The sequence below is a fragment of the Saprolegnia diclina genome, assembly GCF_000281045.1.
Source record: "Saprolegnia diclina VS20 unplaced genomic scaffold supercont1.86, whole genome shotgun sequence".
Classification (NCBI taxonomy): Eukaryota; Oomycota; class Saprolegniomycetes; order Saprolegniales; family Saprolegniaceae; genus Saprolegnia; species Saprolegnia diclina.
This window is the reverse complement of record NW_008246153.1, coordinates 136,094-152,920: the sequence shown is the minus strand read 5'-3', so window position 1 is coordinate 152,920 and position 16,827 is coordinate 136,094. Positions and strand designations below refer to the sequence as shown.

At 63.0% G+C, this 16,827-nt stretch overlaps 8 protein-coding genes and 1 non-coding gene across 9 annotated transcripts; 5 read left to right on the top strand and 4 right to left on the bottom strand.

Annotated features, from left to right (window-relative positions):
• Positions 1-213: 213 nt before the first annotated feature.
• SDRG_15221 (ULK/FUSED protein kinase) lies at positions 214-3,739 on the top strand (the record flags this gene model as incomplete). Its single annotated transcript, XM_008621387.1, has 2 exons — positions 214-366; positions 416-3,739. The coding sequence occupies 2 exons, from the start codon at positions 214-216 to the stop codon at positions 3,737-3,739; spliced, it is 3,477 nt and encodes a 1,158-aa protein (XP_008619609.1).
• Positions 3,740-3,845: 106 nt separating this feature from the next.
• Positions 3,846-4,533, top strand: SDRG_15220 (hypothetical protein; the record flags this gene model as incomplete). The annotated part of the gene is made up of 3 exons (XM_008621386.1): positions 3,846-3,921; positions 3,970-4,153; positions 4,212-4,533. 3 exons carry the CDS (start codon positions 3,846-3,848, stop codon positions 4,531-4,533), a joined length of 582 nt encoding a protein of 193 aa, XP_008619608.1.
• A 14-nt stretch (positions 4,534-4,547) lies between these two features.
• On the bottom strand, positions 4,548-10,702 carry SDRG_15219 (hypothetical protein; the record flags this gene model as incomplete). Its single annotated transcript, XM_008621385.1, has 8 exons — positions 9,457-10,702; positions 8,527-9,405; positions 7,489-8,481; positions 5,773-7,440; positions 5,436-5,732; positions 5,166-5,395; positions 5,000-5,120; positions 4,548-4,955 (listed from the first exon to the last, which is right to left on the bottom strand). Exons 1-8 carry the CDS (start codon positions 10,693-10,695, stop codon positions 4,548-4,550), a joined length of 5,835 nt encoding a protein of 1,944 aa, XP_008619607.1. The 5' UTR covers positions 10,696-10,702.
• A 113-nt stretch (positions 10,703-10,815) lies between these two features.
• Positions 10,816-10,888, top strand: SDRG_15218. The gene has a single exon. It is a non-coding gene; the product is annotated as a tRNA-Arg (tRNA).
• A 301-nt stretch (positions 10,889-11,189) lies between these two features.
• On the top strand, positions 11,190-12,199 carry SDRG_15217 (hypothetical protein; the record flags this gene model as incomplete). The annotated part of the gene is made up of 2 exons (XM_008621384.1): positions 11,190-12,014; positions 12,065-12,199. 2 exons carry the CDS (start codon positions 11,190-11,192, stop codon positions 12,197-12,199), a joined length of 960 nt encoding a protein of 319 aa, XP_008619606.1.
• Positions 12,200-12,208: 9 nt separating this feature from the next.
• SDRG_15216 (hypothetical protein) lies at positions 12,209-13,165 on the bottom strand. Its single transcript, XM_008621383.1, has one exon. The coding sequence runs from the start codon at positions 13,140-13,142 to the stop codon at positions 12,261-12,263; it is 882 nt and encodes a 293-aa protein (XP_008619605.1). The 5' UTR covers positions 13,143-13,165; the 3' UTR covers positions 12,209-12,260.
• A 274-nt stretch (positions 13,166-13,439) lies between these two features.
• Positions 13,440-14,496, bottom strand: SDRG_15215 (hypothetical protein). Its single transcript, XM_008621382.1, has 2 exons — positions 14,353-14,496; positions 13,440-14,301 (listed from the first exon to the last, which is right to left on the bottom strand). Exons 1-2 carry the CDS (start codon positions 14,443-14,445, stop codon positions 13,525-13,527), a joined length of 870 nt encoding a protein of 289 aa, XP_008619604.1. The 5' UTR covers positions 14,446-14,496; the 3' UTR covers positions 13,440-13,524.
• Positions 14,497-15,041: 545 nt separating this feature from the next.
• On the top strand, positions 15,042-16,067 carry SDRG_15214 (hypothetical protein; the record flags this gene model as incomplete). The annotated part of the gene is made up of 3 exons (XM_008621381.1): positions 15,042-15,702; positions 15,741-15,878; positions 15,922-16,067. 3 exons carry the CDS (start codon positions 15,042-15,044, stop codon positions 16,065-16,067), a joined length of 945 nt encoding a protein of 314 aa, XP_008619603.1.
• Positions 15,947-16,784, bottom strand: SDRG_15213 (hypothetical protein). The gene has a single exon (XM_008621380.1). The coding sequence runs from the start codon at positions 16,719-16,721 to the stop codon at positions 16,092-16,094; it is 630 nt and encodes a 209-aa protein (XP_008619602.1). The 5' UTR covers positions 16,722-16,784; the 3' UTR covers positions 15,947-16,091.
• Positions 16,785-16,827: the final 43 nt, after the last annotated feature.

Below are 16,827 nucleotides of genomic sequence, written 5' to 3'. Positions count from 1 at the left end.
CTGGTGCCGATCGTTGCAGGCCAGTACACGTGTACAGCACGATCAACAGGCTCGTGGCATGGCAGGCACAGTCCCTGCACGCTCTCACCGGCGCGCAACACGAGCAGACACCAGCGTGGGAGGTCCATGGACAGGGAGAAGCTGCGTGCGTCTAGCCTGCATGGCGGCGCCATGGTATCCGGACGGCGGGTTCTAAATTTGCACTTGTCGGCGATGCAGCACTACCACGTGCTTGAGCGCATCGGCGAAGGCTCGTTCGGCAAGGTCTACCGCGGGCGGCGCAAGTACTCAGGCCACATCGTCGCGCTCAAGTTCGTCTCCAAGCGCGGCAAGAGCGAGAAGGACCTCAAGAACCTACGCCAAGAGGTATACTAGTATGCCACATGCCTGTCTATGTCATATCTTCCTTGGCTAGATTCACATTTTGCGGCAGCTCAACCACGCCAACATCATCTCGATGCTCGACTCGTTTGAGACCGAGGCCGAGTTTTGCATGGTGACCGAGTACGGCCAGGGCGAACTGTACCAGATCCTCGAGGACGACCGGCAGCTGCCCGAAGACGAGATCAAGAAGATCGCGGTCCAGCTCCTCCAAGCGCTCTACTACCTCCACACGAACCGCATCATCCACCGCGACATGAAGCCGCAGAATATCCTCGTGGGCACGAAGCAGCAGATCAAGCTCTGCGACTTTGGCTTTGCCCGCGCCATCTCGGCCGACACGAGCGTGCTCACGTCCATCAAGGGCACGCCGTTGTACATGGCGCCCGAGCTCGTCAAGGAGATGCCGTACAACCACACGGTCGACCTCTGGTCGCTCGGCGTCATCTTGTACGAGCTCGCGGTCGGCCGCCCGCCGTTCTACACGGATAAGATTGTGACGCTCATCCAGCTCATTGTCAAGGAGAGCGTCACGTACCCGCCGACGATGAGCGACGACTTCAGAGACTTTTTGACCGGCTTGCTCCAGAAAGACCCAGCCAAGCGCCTGAGCTGGCCCGAGATCCTCGCCCACCCGTTCGCGTGCGAGACCATCCAGCAGACGACGGCGCGCCAGGCCCTCGAAGCCCAGGTGCGCCGACTGCCCAAGTTCTTTGACGACGGCGCGCCGCCGGTGCACAAGAGCGCCGAGTGGCGACCCGTCGACCCCGAGACGGGCCAGTTGCAGCCAGTGGCGGTCGTCAACGAAACAACGGCGCGGGTCGCGCCACCGCCCATCGCGCGCTGGTCCCAGCACGAAGCCGCGTTGGCGTCGGCCGGTTCCTACGAGGCGTTTGTCGCGGCGACGCCGGCGCTCGCCGCCGATGTCACACTGACATGCACGGCCAACGATGCGCCCGACGATGAGATTCGGTGTATGCTGTACGTGCTGCACCGCGTCATGTACCACGCCTCCAAGAGCAGCAAGAACGACGCGTCGCCGTCCCTCGCCGCGCTGCGACGCGCGCTCGTCACGCACGCACCGCAGCTCGTCCTGCGGACCTCGCCCGACGTGGCGCTGCAGTTGGTGCGGACGCTTATGGTGCCGGGCCACATCGAGAATGTCGCCGCCGAGCTGAGCGCGATGCACGCCGTCCTATCGGATCCAAACTTGAGCGGCTTGCACACCAAGGCGCTTAAGTGGCTCGGGTGTCTTCTTGCCGACCATGACACCGTCGCAGGCGTTTACGCAGCGCTTCTCTCGACCCATACGCCGCTATTGCAGTGCATCTGCTCGTGTCTTGAGATTGGCGATGACGTGAGCGTCTACGCGCTCGCCGCGCTCGTCCACCCGACCGCGGGGCACGAAGCGGTGGCGTCGACGCCCTTTCCTGTCGTCGCACGCTGCCCCCGCGCCGCCATGGACGCCCTGCACGCTGCGTACCAGACCCGCATCCACACCCACACGCTGGTCGCGAACGCACTGCTGCAACACGGCCTCGACCGTCTTCTCGACGTCCTCGTGCAGCACGCAGACGATGCACATGGCGAAGCGGACGACGACGACGACGAGCAAGACGACCAGACAATGGTCGCCAGTGTGCTCAAGATCCTCGGGCACTGCGCGCGGGCGTCGGCGCCGTTTTCGAAAAAGCTCCTCCACGACCATAGCGCAACGTTGCTGCGCGTGCTCCTGGCGCCATGCGCTCACTGGAATGCGTACGAGCGGTACTTTGGCCTCGAGCTCTTGGCGGTCGCCCAGCGCCGGGGCCTTGTGTTTTCCATGGCGACGATCGTCGCCAACCATTTGAGCGACGGTGTGCACGCGGGTGTCGGCGCCGCGCTTTGCACGCTCCTCGGTGATCACATTGTGACGCCGGCGCGGACGCCGATCGTCGACGCGACGACGCTGCCGCACCTCGTCTCGCTGTTGCAGCGCCCGCCGTCCCCAGTCTTTCTTCTGGCGGTGGCATGCTTTGGGCTCCGCGCCAACGGCGCTCTCGATAGCGTCGTCATCGTGCTGTACCGCGCCATGTCGCGCCTCGTCGACGACCGCGACGTGGCCGGCCTCGAGCATTTCCTCCTCTTGCTCGACGAGTGCAACATGTGGCCGCGCCTCATTGCCCTCCTGCAAAACGACGCGCTCTCGCCGTGGGGTCTCTTTTGCCTGCTCAAGTGGCTGCGCGGGCTCACGGAGCAGCTTTTGAACGTCGGTGGGTGCCTCCTTCACCGGCATCTAACGCGGCAGGCAAGCCTGCTCCCGCAGCTCATCCGCCTCTTGGACGCGCCGACGCACATTGCAGCGCTCGCCGACTGGCCGGACGTGCTCGGCGGTGGCCCCCAAGCGGTCAAGGCGCTCGTCCATGCGGTCGTCAAGATCCTCGGCCTCCCGTTCACGTGCGCGGCAGCGTCGGAGGAGTTTTTGTTTCAGACGCAAGAGGTCGTGTACGCCTGCGACGTGCTCTCGGCGCTGCTCCGCGTTATGGACGCCCACGACCTCGAGATGGACTTGCCACTGAGCTTCCTCGCGCGCCTCGTGTCGAGCTCGCCCCACTTTAGCCTCCAGCTCGCCTCTGCCCACGGGCTTGAGACGCTCCAAGCCAAACGGTTGCTCACGTCGTCAACACCCGCGATCGTCCTCGACACGCTCGTGCTTTTGACGCACGTCGCCCGCGCATCCAAGGCGCACTACGCGGCCTTTGCGACCGCACCGCATTTGCTCGAGGACCTGCAACGTCTTCTCCTCGAGTCGGTCGACGCCGGCGTGCGCGCCAAAGCCTGCAACTGCATCGGCAACCTCTGCCGGCACTCGGGCGCGCTGTACGAGCCATTGGCGTCCGCCGGTGTCCTTGCCGCGCTCGTCGCGTGCGCGTCATCGACCGACGTGGCCGTGCGCCGGTACGCTTGCTTTGCGCTCGGCAACGCCGCCTTCCACAGCGACGTTCTCTCGAGTGTGCTCCAAGCAGCAGTGCCGCCGCTCGTGCTCGCCTTACGCAGCGCCGATGCCAAGACGCGCGCCAACGCCGGCGCGGCGCTCGGCAATCTCGTGCGGCAGTCGGCCACGTGCGTACCAAGCCTTCTGGCTGCGTCCGCGCCTGTCGCGCTCTACGACAGCGCAGTCGACGAGCTCGATGTGCCCACCGCGCGCATCCTCCTCTTCTCGCTCGGCAACCTCTGCGAGTACGCGCCATGTCGCGGCGCCTTGGCGGCGGCCGATGCGCTCTTTGTGCAGACGCTCCGCCACGTCAGCGACGAGAGCCCCGACGACGTCGTCCAGCGCAACGTCCAGCGCGTCCTCTCCAAGTGGCCGTCGCAATGATAAGATCTAATTTATACCTGTCCGTTTCGTCATCCAAGTTACGATGCGCGTGTGCGTCGCCCTCGCAGCGGCGCTCGTCCCTCTTGGTACGCTGCCACGTACTACCATGCAGCTTGGTGCAATCTCAACAGGCGGGTTGCTGCAGCTCTACGTCGTACACGGACCCCAGGCCGTCTCGCCCAGTACGCCTCGACCCCTGTGGCCGACGTGATACTACTGTGTCTACTTAGCCGCCATGTACCGAGGCGTGCAACCGCGACCTGTGCCGTGCCCGCTAGGCATGTACCGCCAGCCCGGCAATGGCCTGTCGCTCACCGAGTGCCAGCTGTGCCCGCGCGGCGTCTACGGCAAGCTGCCGGGGCTCGAGTCCAGCGCCTGCAGTGGGCCGTGTCCCAAAGGCACTTACCAGGACAGGTGCCAAGTCCTCAACAAGCACATCATCATCACCATCATCTTGACGATGGGGGCGTAGGCTGGGCGCCACGTCCATCGACGACTGCACGCCGTGTCCCAAGGGCACGTACGGGGCCACCGCCGGCTTGACGACGCGGGCGTGCACGGCGCCGTGTCCGTACGGCACGTACAGCATGACCGAGGGCCTCACCGCCGCGTCGAGCTGCACCCCGTGCGAACCCGACTACCGAGGCCCCAACGGCCACCGCGGCAACAACGTCAACAGTGCCAACGCCGGCGGCTACGTCTGCGACCGGTACTATACGGACGTCAATCGCAAGAAGATCGCGACCGGCAAAGACGCTGCGCGCAAGAAGCAACGGCTCGCGCAGTACGAATGAATGACGTAATCGACTTAGATCTTGTACAAGTCGGTTTTGAACACTTGGGCGACGCTGGCCTTGGCGAGGTCGCTGTCGTCGAGCAGCAGGTGCGAGAGGATCGCGTGCGCGCGCGCGCTCGAGCAGTACACGAGCATGTCGCCGAGCGACACCATCGCCGCTTCGCGGAGCCCGACCTTGGTCGACGAGAGGCACGCAAGGTACGCCTCGGTCGCCGCCGGGGCACACGCAGCATCCGCGTGCATCGCCAGCAAAAGGCATTGGCACAAATGCCCCACCGCCTTCTTGCTCAGGCTGGCGGGTTGCGCGACCGCGTACTGTACGAGCGCTGGCAGCACCGACGTGCGCGCGCTGCTCGCATAAGTGGCCTCGAACGACGCCTGAACCTCTTCGAGGGTTTGCTCCACGTCCCGGATCGGCGTCTACGTCAACAAACGTTGGCACCACAAGCAAAGACGACGCGGACCTCGCGGGGTAGCACAAGCGGCGGTACGTGCGGGACCATGCCCTCCGAGCACTGGCCCGACTCGACGCACGTGGAGAGGACCGGAAACGCTGACGCGTCAGAGGCGGCCAGCGCCGTTTTCCTAAGCAACGACCATTTGTACGTATTGCGGCAGAGTGCACACTACCAATGCGCGCGGTACGGAGCAGACGCAAGGTACGGGGCCATGGCCTCGGGCTGCGCATACACAAGGAGCTGCATGGTCTGCAGCATGCGGAGCGCGATAGGGTGCGCGCCGCCGCGGTCGTCGTGCTTGGTGACGGCGCTCAAGAGGTACAGCAAGGTCTGCACGAGCTGCGTCAAGAGCGCACGTCGCCCGAGCACCAAGTCTTTCGTCACGTCCACCAGTAGCAGCACCTAACCATCGTTAGACCTTGTCGGACACGCTGTATCCTACGTTCTCGACCACATGCATTTGATCGTGCAGGAGGTGCCACGGCTGCCCATGCAGCATCGCGACAACCGACGTGACTTTGACGACGGCGAGCAACGGGTGCAAAAGGCCGGTGCGGCGCAGCACCGACCGGGTTTCCTTTGTGGCGGCGCTCGAGAGCGCGGCGTCGAGTTTCGCCTCGAGGAGCGCCCCCGCGCCCCGCATGTCGAGGTGGGTCACGGCTGCCAACGCTTGTGGCCAGCCAGGAAAGCACGTGTCCAAATGCATCGCCACCGTGTGCGGCTCGCGTCCGTACAAATCCTACGACACCTCAGCACATAGCAACCGTAGACTGACGAACCAAGAGGAAGGCGTGGGCGACGGGCTCGGTCGCTGCATCAAAGCACGAGTCCATGAGCCGCTGGAGCACGAGCACAATGCTGCAATGGTTTACAAACGCCAAGTGCGCGACGAGCGCCAAGCGCGACGGCGACACGTGCGTGCGGTTCACCAGCGTCTGTTCGTGCAGCACGAGATGCAGAAGCGGCTCGAGCATGGCGTCGGCCTCAATGTGCGCCACGTTGGCGCAGACGTGGTCGAGAAGGACACCGACAAGCGGCGCGCTCGTCCATGGCGAGTCGAGAAGCGTCGACAAAAGATGGCTGCTCGCAGTGGGGACGGACGCGAGGACCGTGCGGATGAGCGACACGTTCTGGCTCGCGGCGAGCGCGCGTCCCAGCGCCGGAATGAGCGTCGAGTTGGTCGACGCCAGCATGGTGGTCCACTCGACGATTTCGTTGGCATGTGTCCCGGCTGCGATCCAAGCACATATCACATCGTTGGTCTCGATTGTCGGCAACGCGGCCCGGCGGGGCGCGCGGCGGCGGGGCGCCACGTCCATCGACGCAAAGAGGTCATCGAGCGACGGCGTCGGCGCCAGTGGCGTCAATGGCGGCGTTCGGCGACACGGCACCACCGCGGGCGGCAAGGGCTCGGTCTCGTCGACGTGGGCCGCGTCGCGAAGCCAGCGCAGAAGCACTTGGCAGGCGTCGCTGGCCGCCACGTCCGCATACGACGGTTGGCGCACATACATATCCAAATGGTCGAGCGCGTCGGCAGCGGCGTCCGACAGAATCGGGCGGCAGGTGCACTGCAAAAGGGCAGCGGCACACGTGCTATCGTCGCGCATAAGGTGCGCCGCAAGCACGTCGAGTTGCAGCCCCATCGAGCGCGGCGACCGCCCGTACGAGAGGAGCAGGTGCCAGAGCGACGGTACCGACATGGTTCGAATCGCCGCTTGCATGAGCCGGTCATTGTCGACGCAAGCGAGACGCGTGAGGTGGTCGGCCGAGCACGCATACGTCGTTTGGCTTGGCGAGAGCAAACCAGCGTCGGTCTGGGTCGGAAAGAAGGCGTCGATGAGCGCCATGTAGTCGTCTTGGAGGCTGCTCGGGAACGCCACGGGGCTGCTGAGGACCTCGACGACGCCCGACACGATCGTCGGCGGCAGCGCCAGCGTCGACCCCGTGCTCGTGAGGAATGAGACCCACCCGGCCGGGATATCCGTCGTTCCAGAGGCGACGCGGACAGCGGCTGAGAGCGTTTCAACGACGCGCGTTAGCATCGCCACGTCCTGGAGCAAGAGCCGGGCCACTGACGTGCGCTGGGAAAGGAGCCGGCCGACCGCCTCGGCGAGCTGGAGCTCCAAGTCCTTCTTCGCAAAGAGATCGTAGAGCGCATTGAGGCAGCGCTTGAGGCCGTCGATCGACGACTCGTGCGCCAAGACGTTCTCGAGCGACGAGAGGACGCGCGCATGCAGCGCCGGAAACGACGGCAGCCGCGTCAACGCTGCGAGCCAATCAAACTGGATCGAGTGGTGGCTAATGAGCGCGCTCGCGTCGCCGTCGGTCGTGAGGAGCCCGAGCACGTGCGACGAAATGCGGCGCGTGTCCATGTTGGCCGACACGAGGCGGTCCAAAAAGAACGAGAGCACGTCGATGGCTTCCTCCGTTGTCCCGGCCATGGCGTCCTACGCACACAAGATATGGTTCTGCGCGTCCATAGACAAGAAAGGGACCTTGAGTCGCGTGAGCAAGCGGGGCACTTGGTGCGTGAGCAGCGACGCGTGCGCAAACTTGGCGGCCTCGGGGATCGACCGAACGTCGACGTACGCAAGAAGCAGCAGTTCGCAGAGGCACTTGCGAGGCAGATACGTGAGTGTCTCTTGCTCGTCGCAGACGATCTCAACGATCCACCAGATCTGCTCGGGCGCCTCGGACCAGCTCGCCGCGCCGCCGGCCACAGTCACGTCGACCATGTTCATGAGGAAGTCCGAGTCGCGGCTTTGGCGCAGCCGGACGCCAAGCCGGAGCGCCTTGTCGAGCGCCTCGACCTTGCGCAACGTGTCGGGCGGCGGGCACCGCGCCATCGCATCCGGCGGCATCGACACAAGCAGCGTACCGTCTGTCAAAAGCTGCTGGCTCTGCAGAAACGGCAGTTCCCACTCAGTATACGCTTGGTTGATCGCGACAAGGCTGCCGTGCCCCATCACCTCGGGGCCAAAGAGCTTGGGATCTTCGGGCTCGACGGGCGGGAAGCGGAACCGGCCCGTGATGGCCATTTGCATGAGACAGCGCATGGTCGGGATCGCCGACCAGATTTCAGCGCCAATCGTCGACGGCGAGAAGACGCCGAGGACGAGCAAAATGGCGCAGCTGAGCCAGTAGAGCTCGGCGTAGCTCACTGCCTTGCCCTCGTACGTGTGGCCGCGCACGACACCCGCTTCGTACAAGTGCAAGACAAAGTCCGTGCGCGAGATCTGTAGCCCAAGGAGACCGCCGGCCGCCACGTAGTCGTGCAGCTGATGCGCCGTCGGGCCTTGAAAGTAGCTTTCCCGCACAAGGTGGCCCTCGGCAGCGCGCGTGACAAGCGTATCGAGCACCTTGAGGAGCTCGTGGGCGTCGGTCGGCGCGACGTAAAAGCAGAGACCAACCATACCCGCCACCGTAACTTCGTGGAGCGGCAGCATGTCCTTGCAGAACGCATAGCACGCGCGGTCGTGCTCGGTCGCCTACAGAGAGGATAGTTCCCAGCCTATGCTGTCAAACGCGCGTACATTGCCGTCGGGGGCCGCATCCAAAAACAGAATCTTGCGCATGACGGCCGAGAAGAGCCGCATAATGTCCCCTTGCAGCTGCTGGTAAACCTCGTGGCACCAGTTGACAGCCATGCGCTGGACGTCGGCAATGAGCTGCGCGAGCTCCTCCTTGGCGCGGAGCGAAGGCGTAATCACGCTCGGTGCCGGCGCACTTGGCGCCGCTTCCTTCTTGCGCGGGTTGTTGACATTCAGAAGGCGTCGTGCCGGCTTCTCGGCCGCGTTCTTGGAGAGCAGACCGCCCATGCGCACGCTCGACGACGCCGACGTGTCCGGTACCGACACTTGCAGGCTCTTGACCGTCGTCCCCTGTAGAAAGAGCACGAGCGAGACAAGGTCGCCCATGACGAGGTAGAGCTCCATGGACCCGTGGGGCGGCAGCGTGAGGAGGCCGGCGCAGAACGCGCGAACGTCCAGCTGGTCGGGGTTGAGGCTCTTGAAGACCTTGCGCAGCGTGTTCTTGAGCGTCGGGAGGTTGCTCGGGACTGCAGCCATCTCTTGGAGCACCGCGGCCAACGCAGCACTCGACTCGGTGCCCGCGTGCAGCGCGTTCGGCCGGCGAAACATGCGCGCGTCGTCGGCCTCGTCGCGCTCGACCGCGCGCGCCGTCTCTCGGAAGATGAGCGGCATCATCTTGAGGTTGTCGACGTCCTTGACCGTCGCGCCGAGCCGCTCTTTTGCAAGCACCACCTTCATCGCGATGGCCACGTACTCGGGGCGCTGCCGCACGAGCGTCGAGAACACTTCGGTCTTGAGCTGCGGAAACGACACAGATTTGAACTTCATGTTGAGGAGGTTCTCGACCGTCTCCATGTCGTGTCGTTCCAGCGTCGTACAGGCCTAGCATCATATTTGAGATATGGCGATTGAGATTGAATTTGAGATGTATACCCGCGCGCACTTGAGCAAGAGCTCCCGCGCCAAATTCTTGTACGTCGTGTTGGCAAACCAGATGTCGAGGTTCGACGACGCGACGAGGCGGCCTTGCGGCAGCACCGTGAGGTCCATGAGCGTCAGCATGACCTGCTTGAGGCTCGTCGACGGCGCATTCCCCGGTCCTTGCTTCTTGATGTCGTTGAGTTTCGAGAGCAGGTGCTCCATGATGAGGCTCGACACGTCCTTGGAGAGGTGCTGGGCGGCCATCTCGGCCTTGAGCAACGTCAGAAAAGGCGCGCAGAGCTCGTGGTCGACCCACGCGCGTGAGTTGAGCGAGTCGTCGACAAACACCTTGACGCAGTCGTCAGGCCATGCAAACGTCGAGGACGCAGCCATGGCGGCCTTGAGGATCTTGGCCAAGAGGTTGGCAACGAGGACAGCCAATGTGATGGCCTTGACCGGCTCCTTGGTCGTCGGCTTGGTCGCGAGCGACGCGCTTGGCTTTGTCGGCGGCTTCTTCTCGAGCGACCCGGACCGATCGCGCTGGAATTTGCTCCGAAGCATGCGCATGAGCGCTTTGAGAATGTTGGGCGACTGGAACTTGAGCGGCGAGGCGCCGACGGCCGTGAGAAAAGCCAGCGAGAGCTCGCGGCCCGGCGCGTCGCCTGTCCGCGCGAGCTGTCCTAGGCTCCCGTTGATGAGCTGCAAGAGCTGCTCTTCGTCTGTCTCGGTCTCCAGCAGCACACGGAGGTCCTCGTCTTCGTCGTCGTCGGGGTCGTCGTCGCCGCCGTCGTGGTCCGGCTCGGGCGCATCGTCAGGCTCGGCCGGCGCTTGCGGAGGCGTCGGTGGCGGTGGCGGTGGCGGGTCCTTCTCGGGCGTCTTCTCCTCTTTGGGCGGCGGAGGCGGCTTGGCTTTCATCGGACTCGGCTTCGTAGGTTGTTCTTCTTTTTTCGCCGGACGTTTTCGCTTTCCTTCGGCTTCGACCTTGGCGTCGACGACCTCTTCCTCGTCGTCGTCCTCTTCCTCTTCGTCCTCTTCTTCGTCGTCGTCGTCGAGGTCCTCGTTGGCGTCCGACCCATCTTCCTCGGATGGCTCGTCCTCGTCCTCGTCGTCCGACTCGTCGTACACAACGCGACGCATGCGCGCAGCGCGGACTGTCTTGGGCGCGGTCATCTTCTGCGTGGCCACCTTGGCCGCCGTACGGAGGCTCTCGCCCCGGGCTGTCGTGCTTCGCGTTGGTCGGCCGGGTGCCATCGCAGCCCCATACAAAATTTTGGCGGCGTTGCCAAAAGGAGGTCGACTACAAACACCCAACTTTATCCATGCGCCAGCAATCATTGAGCATAATCGAAACATGAGATTCGATGTCAAGCAGCTCGGCTGGCGCAATGGATAGCGTATCAGACTTCGAATCTGGGGGTTGCGGGTTCGAGTCCCGCGTCGAGTAATATTTTTGCCGATTTCTTTTTAAGTGGCGTACGACTAGACTGTGCGATGACTGATGGACTGCCTCACAACGTCCCCGGTCCCACTCCATCGCTGTCAAGGGCAATTCCCCTTGATCGTAGTCGCCGACTGATTGCAGCCAAAGGCATGTGGCACCGATGCGAGCATGGAGAGGTAGAAGGCGCCTTTACCTGGTTACCGCGAGCGTGAAGGCGCTCGAAAGTTGGTCCGCTGGCAAGATCGTGTAATTTTGTAGTGTATCCGGATGGGCTCCAAAGATTTGCGGCAAAGTCACTAGAGCGATGAACAGCCAGATCCTCCGCGTCGGCGACGCGCTCACGACGCTCTTCCAGCAGGCACAGGACGGCAACAGCACGCGCTGCTTGGACGTCAAGGTCGAGAACGAGACGCTCGTGTGTGCGACGGCCTTTCCCGTCGATGAGGCGCCCGAGGCCCAGTGGGCGAATATCCAAGCGTCGACGACGGCGCCGAGCCTCCTCCTCTTCCACATTGCGAGCTCCAACGGGCCGTGGAAGTGGATTCTGATTGCGCACGTGGCCGACACGCTGCCGGCGCGTGAAAAGATGCTGTACGCCTCGGCGCGCGACTGCCTCAAGCAGCAGCTCGGCCTCTCGTACTTTGTCGGCGACGTGCACACGACCGACCTCGCGGCCTTTACCTTCCACGACGTGCTCTCGACCATGCACAACAACTCGGGGCCGCTCAGCGAGAAGGAGGTCTTGCTCAAGGAAGAGGCGCGCCTCGAGCGCGACCTCTCGGTGAAGGCGAGCGCCATGTCGGTCATGCCTTTTGGGCTCACGCCCGCCTGCGCTGCGGCGCTCGACACCTTTGCCATTGCGACGTCGCCGGCCTTTCTGAGTTTGCACCTCGAAAACGAAGCGCTTGTCGTGGCGAAAGCGCTCCCAAACGTCCACGAGAGCCTCCTCAGCAGCGAGATGACCAAGCACGCGCCGAGCTACGTCCTGTACCGCGTCTCGTCGACCGGCGTCGTCTTCTTGTACGTGTGCCCCGACGACGCGCCGGTGCGCGCCAAGATGACGTACTCGACGGCAAAGGCGTCGGTCCTCGCCCTCCTCCCGGCCCATCACATTGCCATTGACAAGACGGTACGAAATAGTATGACCTTGTATGCTGGCGAGCCATGGGTGCTGAGTAGATTGAGATCACGGACGTGGCGACAGTGGCCGACGCCATTCGCGCCGACGTGGCGACGGACCTCGACGAGGCGACTCTGGTGCAGCCCAAGGCGTTTGCACGCCCAGCGGCGCCCGGCCGCGGCCGCCGAAAGTAACAAACCAAGTCGCATGTATCGTGCATGTACATTGAATCGCACGCGTATATACACAGGTGGTTTATCTACGGCCCTTCTTCTTGCCCTTTTTCTTACTGCTCGCGGCGGCGGTCGCCGGCGCACCGGTCGTCGCGGCCTTGGCGGCTTCGAGTTCGCGGGCCAAGCGGTCTTTTCGGAGTTGGAGCTTCGGGATGAGCTCGCCCATCTTGAGCATGAGGTCCTTCCGCGTCCGAATCTCGGCGTGGAGCGGGTTGCGATTCGCATCGACGAGCTTGACGCGGACGCGGCCAGGCACGAGAAAGTCGCGCGAGTACGCCTTGTACGGTTCCGTGACGTGGTCGAGCTTGAAGTAGCGGCAGACCTCGGCCATCTCTTCGACGATCGGGCGGTCGCACGACATGGCCTTGGGGATGCGGCGGCCGTCGGCGTTCGTCTTGCCCGAGTCGATGTAGTTGGGGTAGAACGTCGCCCAGCGCGAAAAGTCCGTGCCGTGTGCAACGCCGCTGCCGTAGATCGCAGCCTCTCCTTGGGGCATGCCCATCATACCGGCCATACCGTCCATGTCCGACTCGTCCATTCCCGGCGGCATGAGGCCGGCCATACCCGGTGGCATGAGGCCGGCCATACCCGGCGGCATACCCATACCAGGCATACCGCCCATGCCGCCCATGCCGGGCATGCCGGGCATACCGCCCATGCCGGGCATACCGCCCATGCCCATGGCGTTCATGGCCTGGAGCATGCGCTCGGGGGTCATACCTGCGGGCACGGGCATGCCCATCGACTTCATCATGTTGGTCATGCCTTCCATCTGGGCGCGCTGCTCGGGCGTCATGCCGCCGCTGCTAGATGTTGTGGGGCGGCGGACCGGGACTGCGTTCGTGTCGTAGACCTCGCCTGCGACGTTGGGCTTGGCCGAGCCCTTGGGCTTGCGGTAGGACATGGTCGACCTCTCGAGTGAAAAAGACTTTGTTTTTTGTATCGCCAGCCACGAACACCATTATCCGGATACAGCCGACACCACGTCACCAGCGACAGCGAAGCCGCGTCAAGGCCCGGTCGTTGACAGCTCGCTAACAGTGCTCACGCCCAGCACAGTGCTCCGTTGCTACCGCAGCAACAGTACGGTACTGCCCTGATGTCGACGGCCCTTGTCATGGGTTGTGCTCATCATTCTACTTTGGGGAAGGAAGGCGTCCCGCTGGCCGCCACCACCAAGTTCTTAGCCTTCACCACTGATGCCAATCGTGTGCTCTGTGGCCTTCGTGTCGATGACACAGTATAACATACCTATTATATATAGTGTAACTTCTCTAACAAGCAGTTTACTCCTCCGAGAGACCCATGTTGACTTCGCCGTTGAAGATCGAGCCGGCGGCCGCAAAGCGCTGGCTCTGGATGTGCTGCAGCTCCGTCATGCGCTGGAGGAAGATGGGCTCCTGCTGGTACTTCATCATGGCGGCCTGCAGGATCTCGCGCGAGAGGCCGTGCTGCTCGTGGATCTGGGCGCTGAGCTGGTCGGCCTTCTTGACGTAACGCTCGTTGATGGCCTCCTCCTTGTCCTCGGGGTCGAGGAGCTTGACCTCCTGGCACACTTCCTCCATCGCGACGTTGAGGGATTCCATGGTTTCTTCCATGATGATCAGGAACTTCTCAAGCGTGAGGTCCTCCGGAACTTCGACGTCGGCAGCACCGGCGCCCGTGATCAGGCGGTAGAGCTCCTGGAGCTTGCCGACGGCGGCGTGGACTTCCGGGTCCTCGACCGACTCGTAGTACTCGGTGGCAATGCGCACCTCGTCTTCCGACGTGTTGTGCTTGCTGTAGGCCTGGGCTTCAATCGCCTTCATGGCCTCCTCGAATTGGCCCATGAGGTACGCGGCAAGCTGGTCCTCCGGGAGCGAGCGGCCGCTCTGGGCCGACTCCTGGCGGATCTTCTGCTCAATGTTGGCGAGCGAGAGCACAATCTGGCCCATCTGCGTCGAGATGATGGTCAAGATCGACAGGAGCTGATCCTTGGGGAGCGACGGGAGCGACGCCGAGGGCGCGACCGGCGCCGCAATCGAGCGCTCGCCAGCCTCTTCCTTGGTGGCGTTCGACGATTCCTACAGAGCGTCGCATGAGCCATGATCGTCCTTTAGATCTTATTGCCATACCGAGTTGTTGGACTGCGCCTTGAAGAGGAAGAAGAGGGCGACGACCGAGGCCGCGATGGCGCCGAGGACGAGGGGCTTGGACATGGCAGACATTGCAGCGAACCGGGAATGAATTGCTCGATGGAGGCCAAACAAAGAAATGTATCACAGCCAATGGATTCGCGAGCTCAGGCCGCGGCCGGCTAGGGGCCAATTGTCCTTAAAACCAGGTACTACCTCGCGTTTACGTCCCTCGACATGATATATAGTCGTTCAAGCGAGGGACAGGGCAGGCAATTCCTGCCGAACCGACCCGAAAGCCCCCCGTTATCCGGATTCGGCGGACCCTGTTTTTGTCGCCGGGCAGGAAACTAAACAAAGACACGCCACCGTCGACAGCATGCACATGGTCTACAGCTGGGACAGCCAGCTCATACTACAAGCTCTCTGCCACCGCGATGCAGTGCTTCTGAAAGCTCGCTCGCTCGTCCTCGCCAAGACACTGTTTGATTACAGCGTACTAGTACTTGCAACGGCTTCTAGCTCAGTTGAAGTTGCTGGCGGTGTACGTCGTGGCCGGAAAGGCGGGCCGAGACAGGTCGCGGCCGCATGGAAAGGAGGTCGCAAACGTCGCTAAGAACTGAGCTGCAACGAAGAGGGTGTGATCGTGCAAGTGTATATCGAGGCGCTGATGTCGGCCGTTGAAGTCGATGGCAGGCGCCGTTGGACCAGCCACGAGCTGGCGCATGATGATAGCGTTCAGCAGTGCACCCAAGAACCAAGTAGCCACGACACGTGCGACCGGGCAACACGCTCGCAATGGCTATACTGATGTGTGCGAATTCCACGTGGCGTATCCGGATGACCAAATCTTCGCGATGGATCTTGGGGCGCCGGTGGCCAAGGTGGACTCACGGACGGAGGCGCCACGGGACGACGATGCACCACCGCGATACCTTACGCGCGCCGACGCTTTCACCAGCGTCTTCCAGAGTGTCGTCAAGCCTGCAGTAGCGGCGCCATCGCCCGCAGCAGCTTCGCCGTTCGCCGAGTCGCTGGTCGTGCACATCCACCCGAGCCAGAGCGGCAACCCGCTCGTCAAGCTTCTCCACAACGTCATCCCCGAGGTGAACCCGGACATCACGTCCGACTACATGATGGGCGAGGCGTGCGTCGCATGCTTCCTCAGCGTGCGCTACCACATGCTGCACCCGACGTACCTCAAGAGCAAGCTCGGGCGCGTCAAGCCGGCGCGCGTCCAGGTTGTTGTGTGCCACGTCGACGTTCCCGACAACGAGTCAGCGCTCAAGGAGATCAACCGCGACGCGCTCGCCTGTGGCTTTACGCTTCTCCTGGCGTGGAGCTGGAAAGGTACTCACTGGGTGCTAGCCTCGCTCATGATGCATCAGAGGCGGCGCGGTACATTGAGACGCTCAAGAGCTACGAGAATCGACCGGCGACGCTTATCAAGGAGAAAGTTGAGAACGACTACAGCGCGCAGCTGGCCGACGTGCTCACAGGCGTCCGGTCGATCAACAAGACCGACGGTACGCGGAAGCGGCATGCTCCGCGCTCATGCTATCGTTCTAGTCGTCACGCTCTCGAGCAACTTTGGCTCGGTGCAGCGGCTCATGTGCGCGACGGAAGACGAGCTGGCGCTGTGTCCCGGCATCGGTGGCAAGAAGGTCCAGATGCTCCTCGAGGCATTCAACACGCCCTTCCACGCAACCAGTTAGACGCCACGCAATGGTATTATAAAATCACTTTCTCTTTCGCAACTCTTGTTCTTGCTGGCTGGCCAAGTTGGCCTGCAACTGCGCTGCCAGCTGCGCTTGCTTGAGGGCTTGCGCCTGCGCGGCCATGTCGGTCTGCTGCTTCTTCTGTTCCGCGAGCTGCTCCTGCTCGGCCATGTGGTTGATGAACTGGACGGCTTGGGCAAAAATGCTCTCGCCCCAGTTGTCGTTGGGCTGGAGCGCCTGGGCTTCTTCGCGCACCTCCTTGATCTCTTCGGCAATCATCTCTTCCGCGAGCTTGAAGCTCATAAACGGACCGTCCTTGATCAGGTCGTTCTGCTTCAAGCGCTGCATGCCCTGCGCTTCGGTCTGAATCTTGCGAATGAGCGGAATGTCGGCCACCGCCCGGCGAAAGAGCGCCGAGCACACAATCTTCATGTCTTCTTCGCCCAGCGTCGCGGGCGCCTTCTCGCGGATCGCACGGTACTCTTCGACCTGCGGCGGCAGCGAAAAGTCAAAGCCGTTGATCATCTCGTCGAGGACGTCGTCGCCCTCGAGCACCTTCTTCGGGCGCAACACCTTGATGACCGAGATGACGAGGAAGACGGCGGCGACGAAGACGCCCGCGGCCACATACTCGACTGCCGAGAAGCCCATGGATTACGTATCGACTTGGGCCACAAAAAATTGCGTTTGATTCGAACCGCCCCCGCAAACGTGGCCGAGGATTGCACCAATCGCAGCGCACCACTTGGCTGCTCGA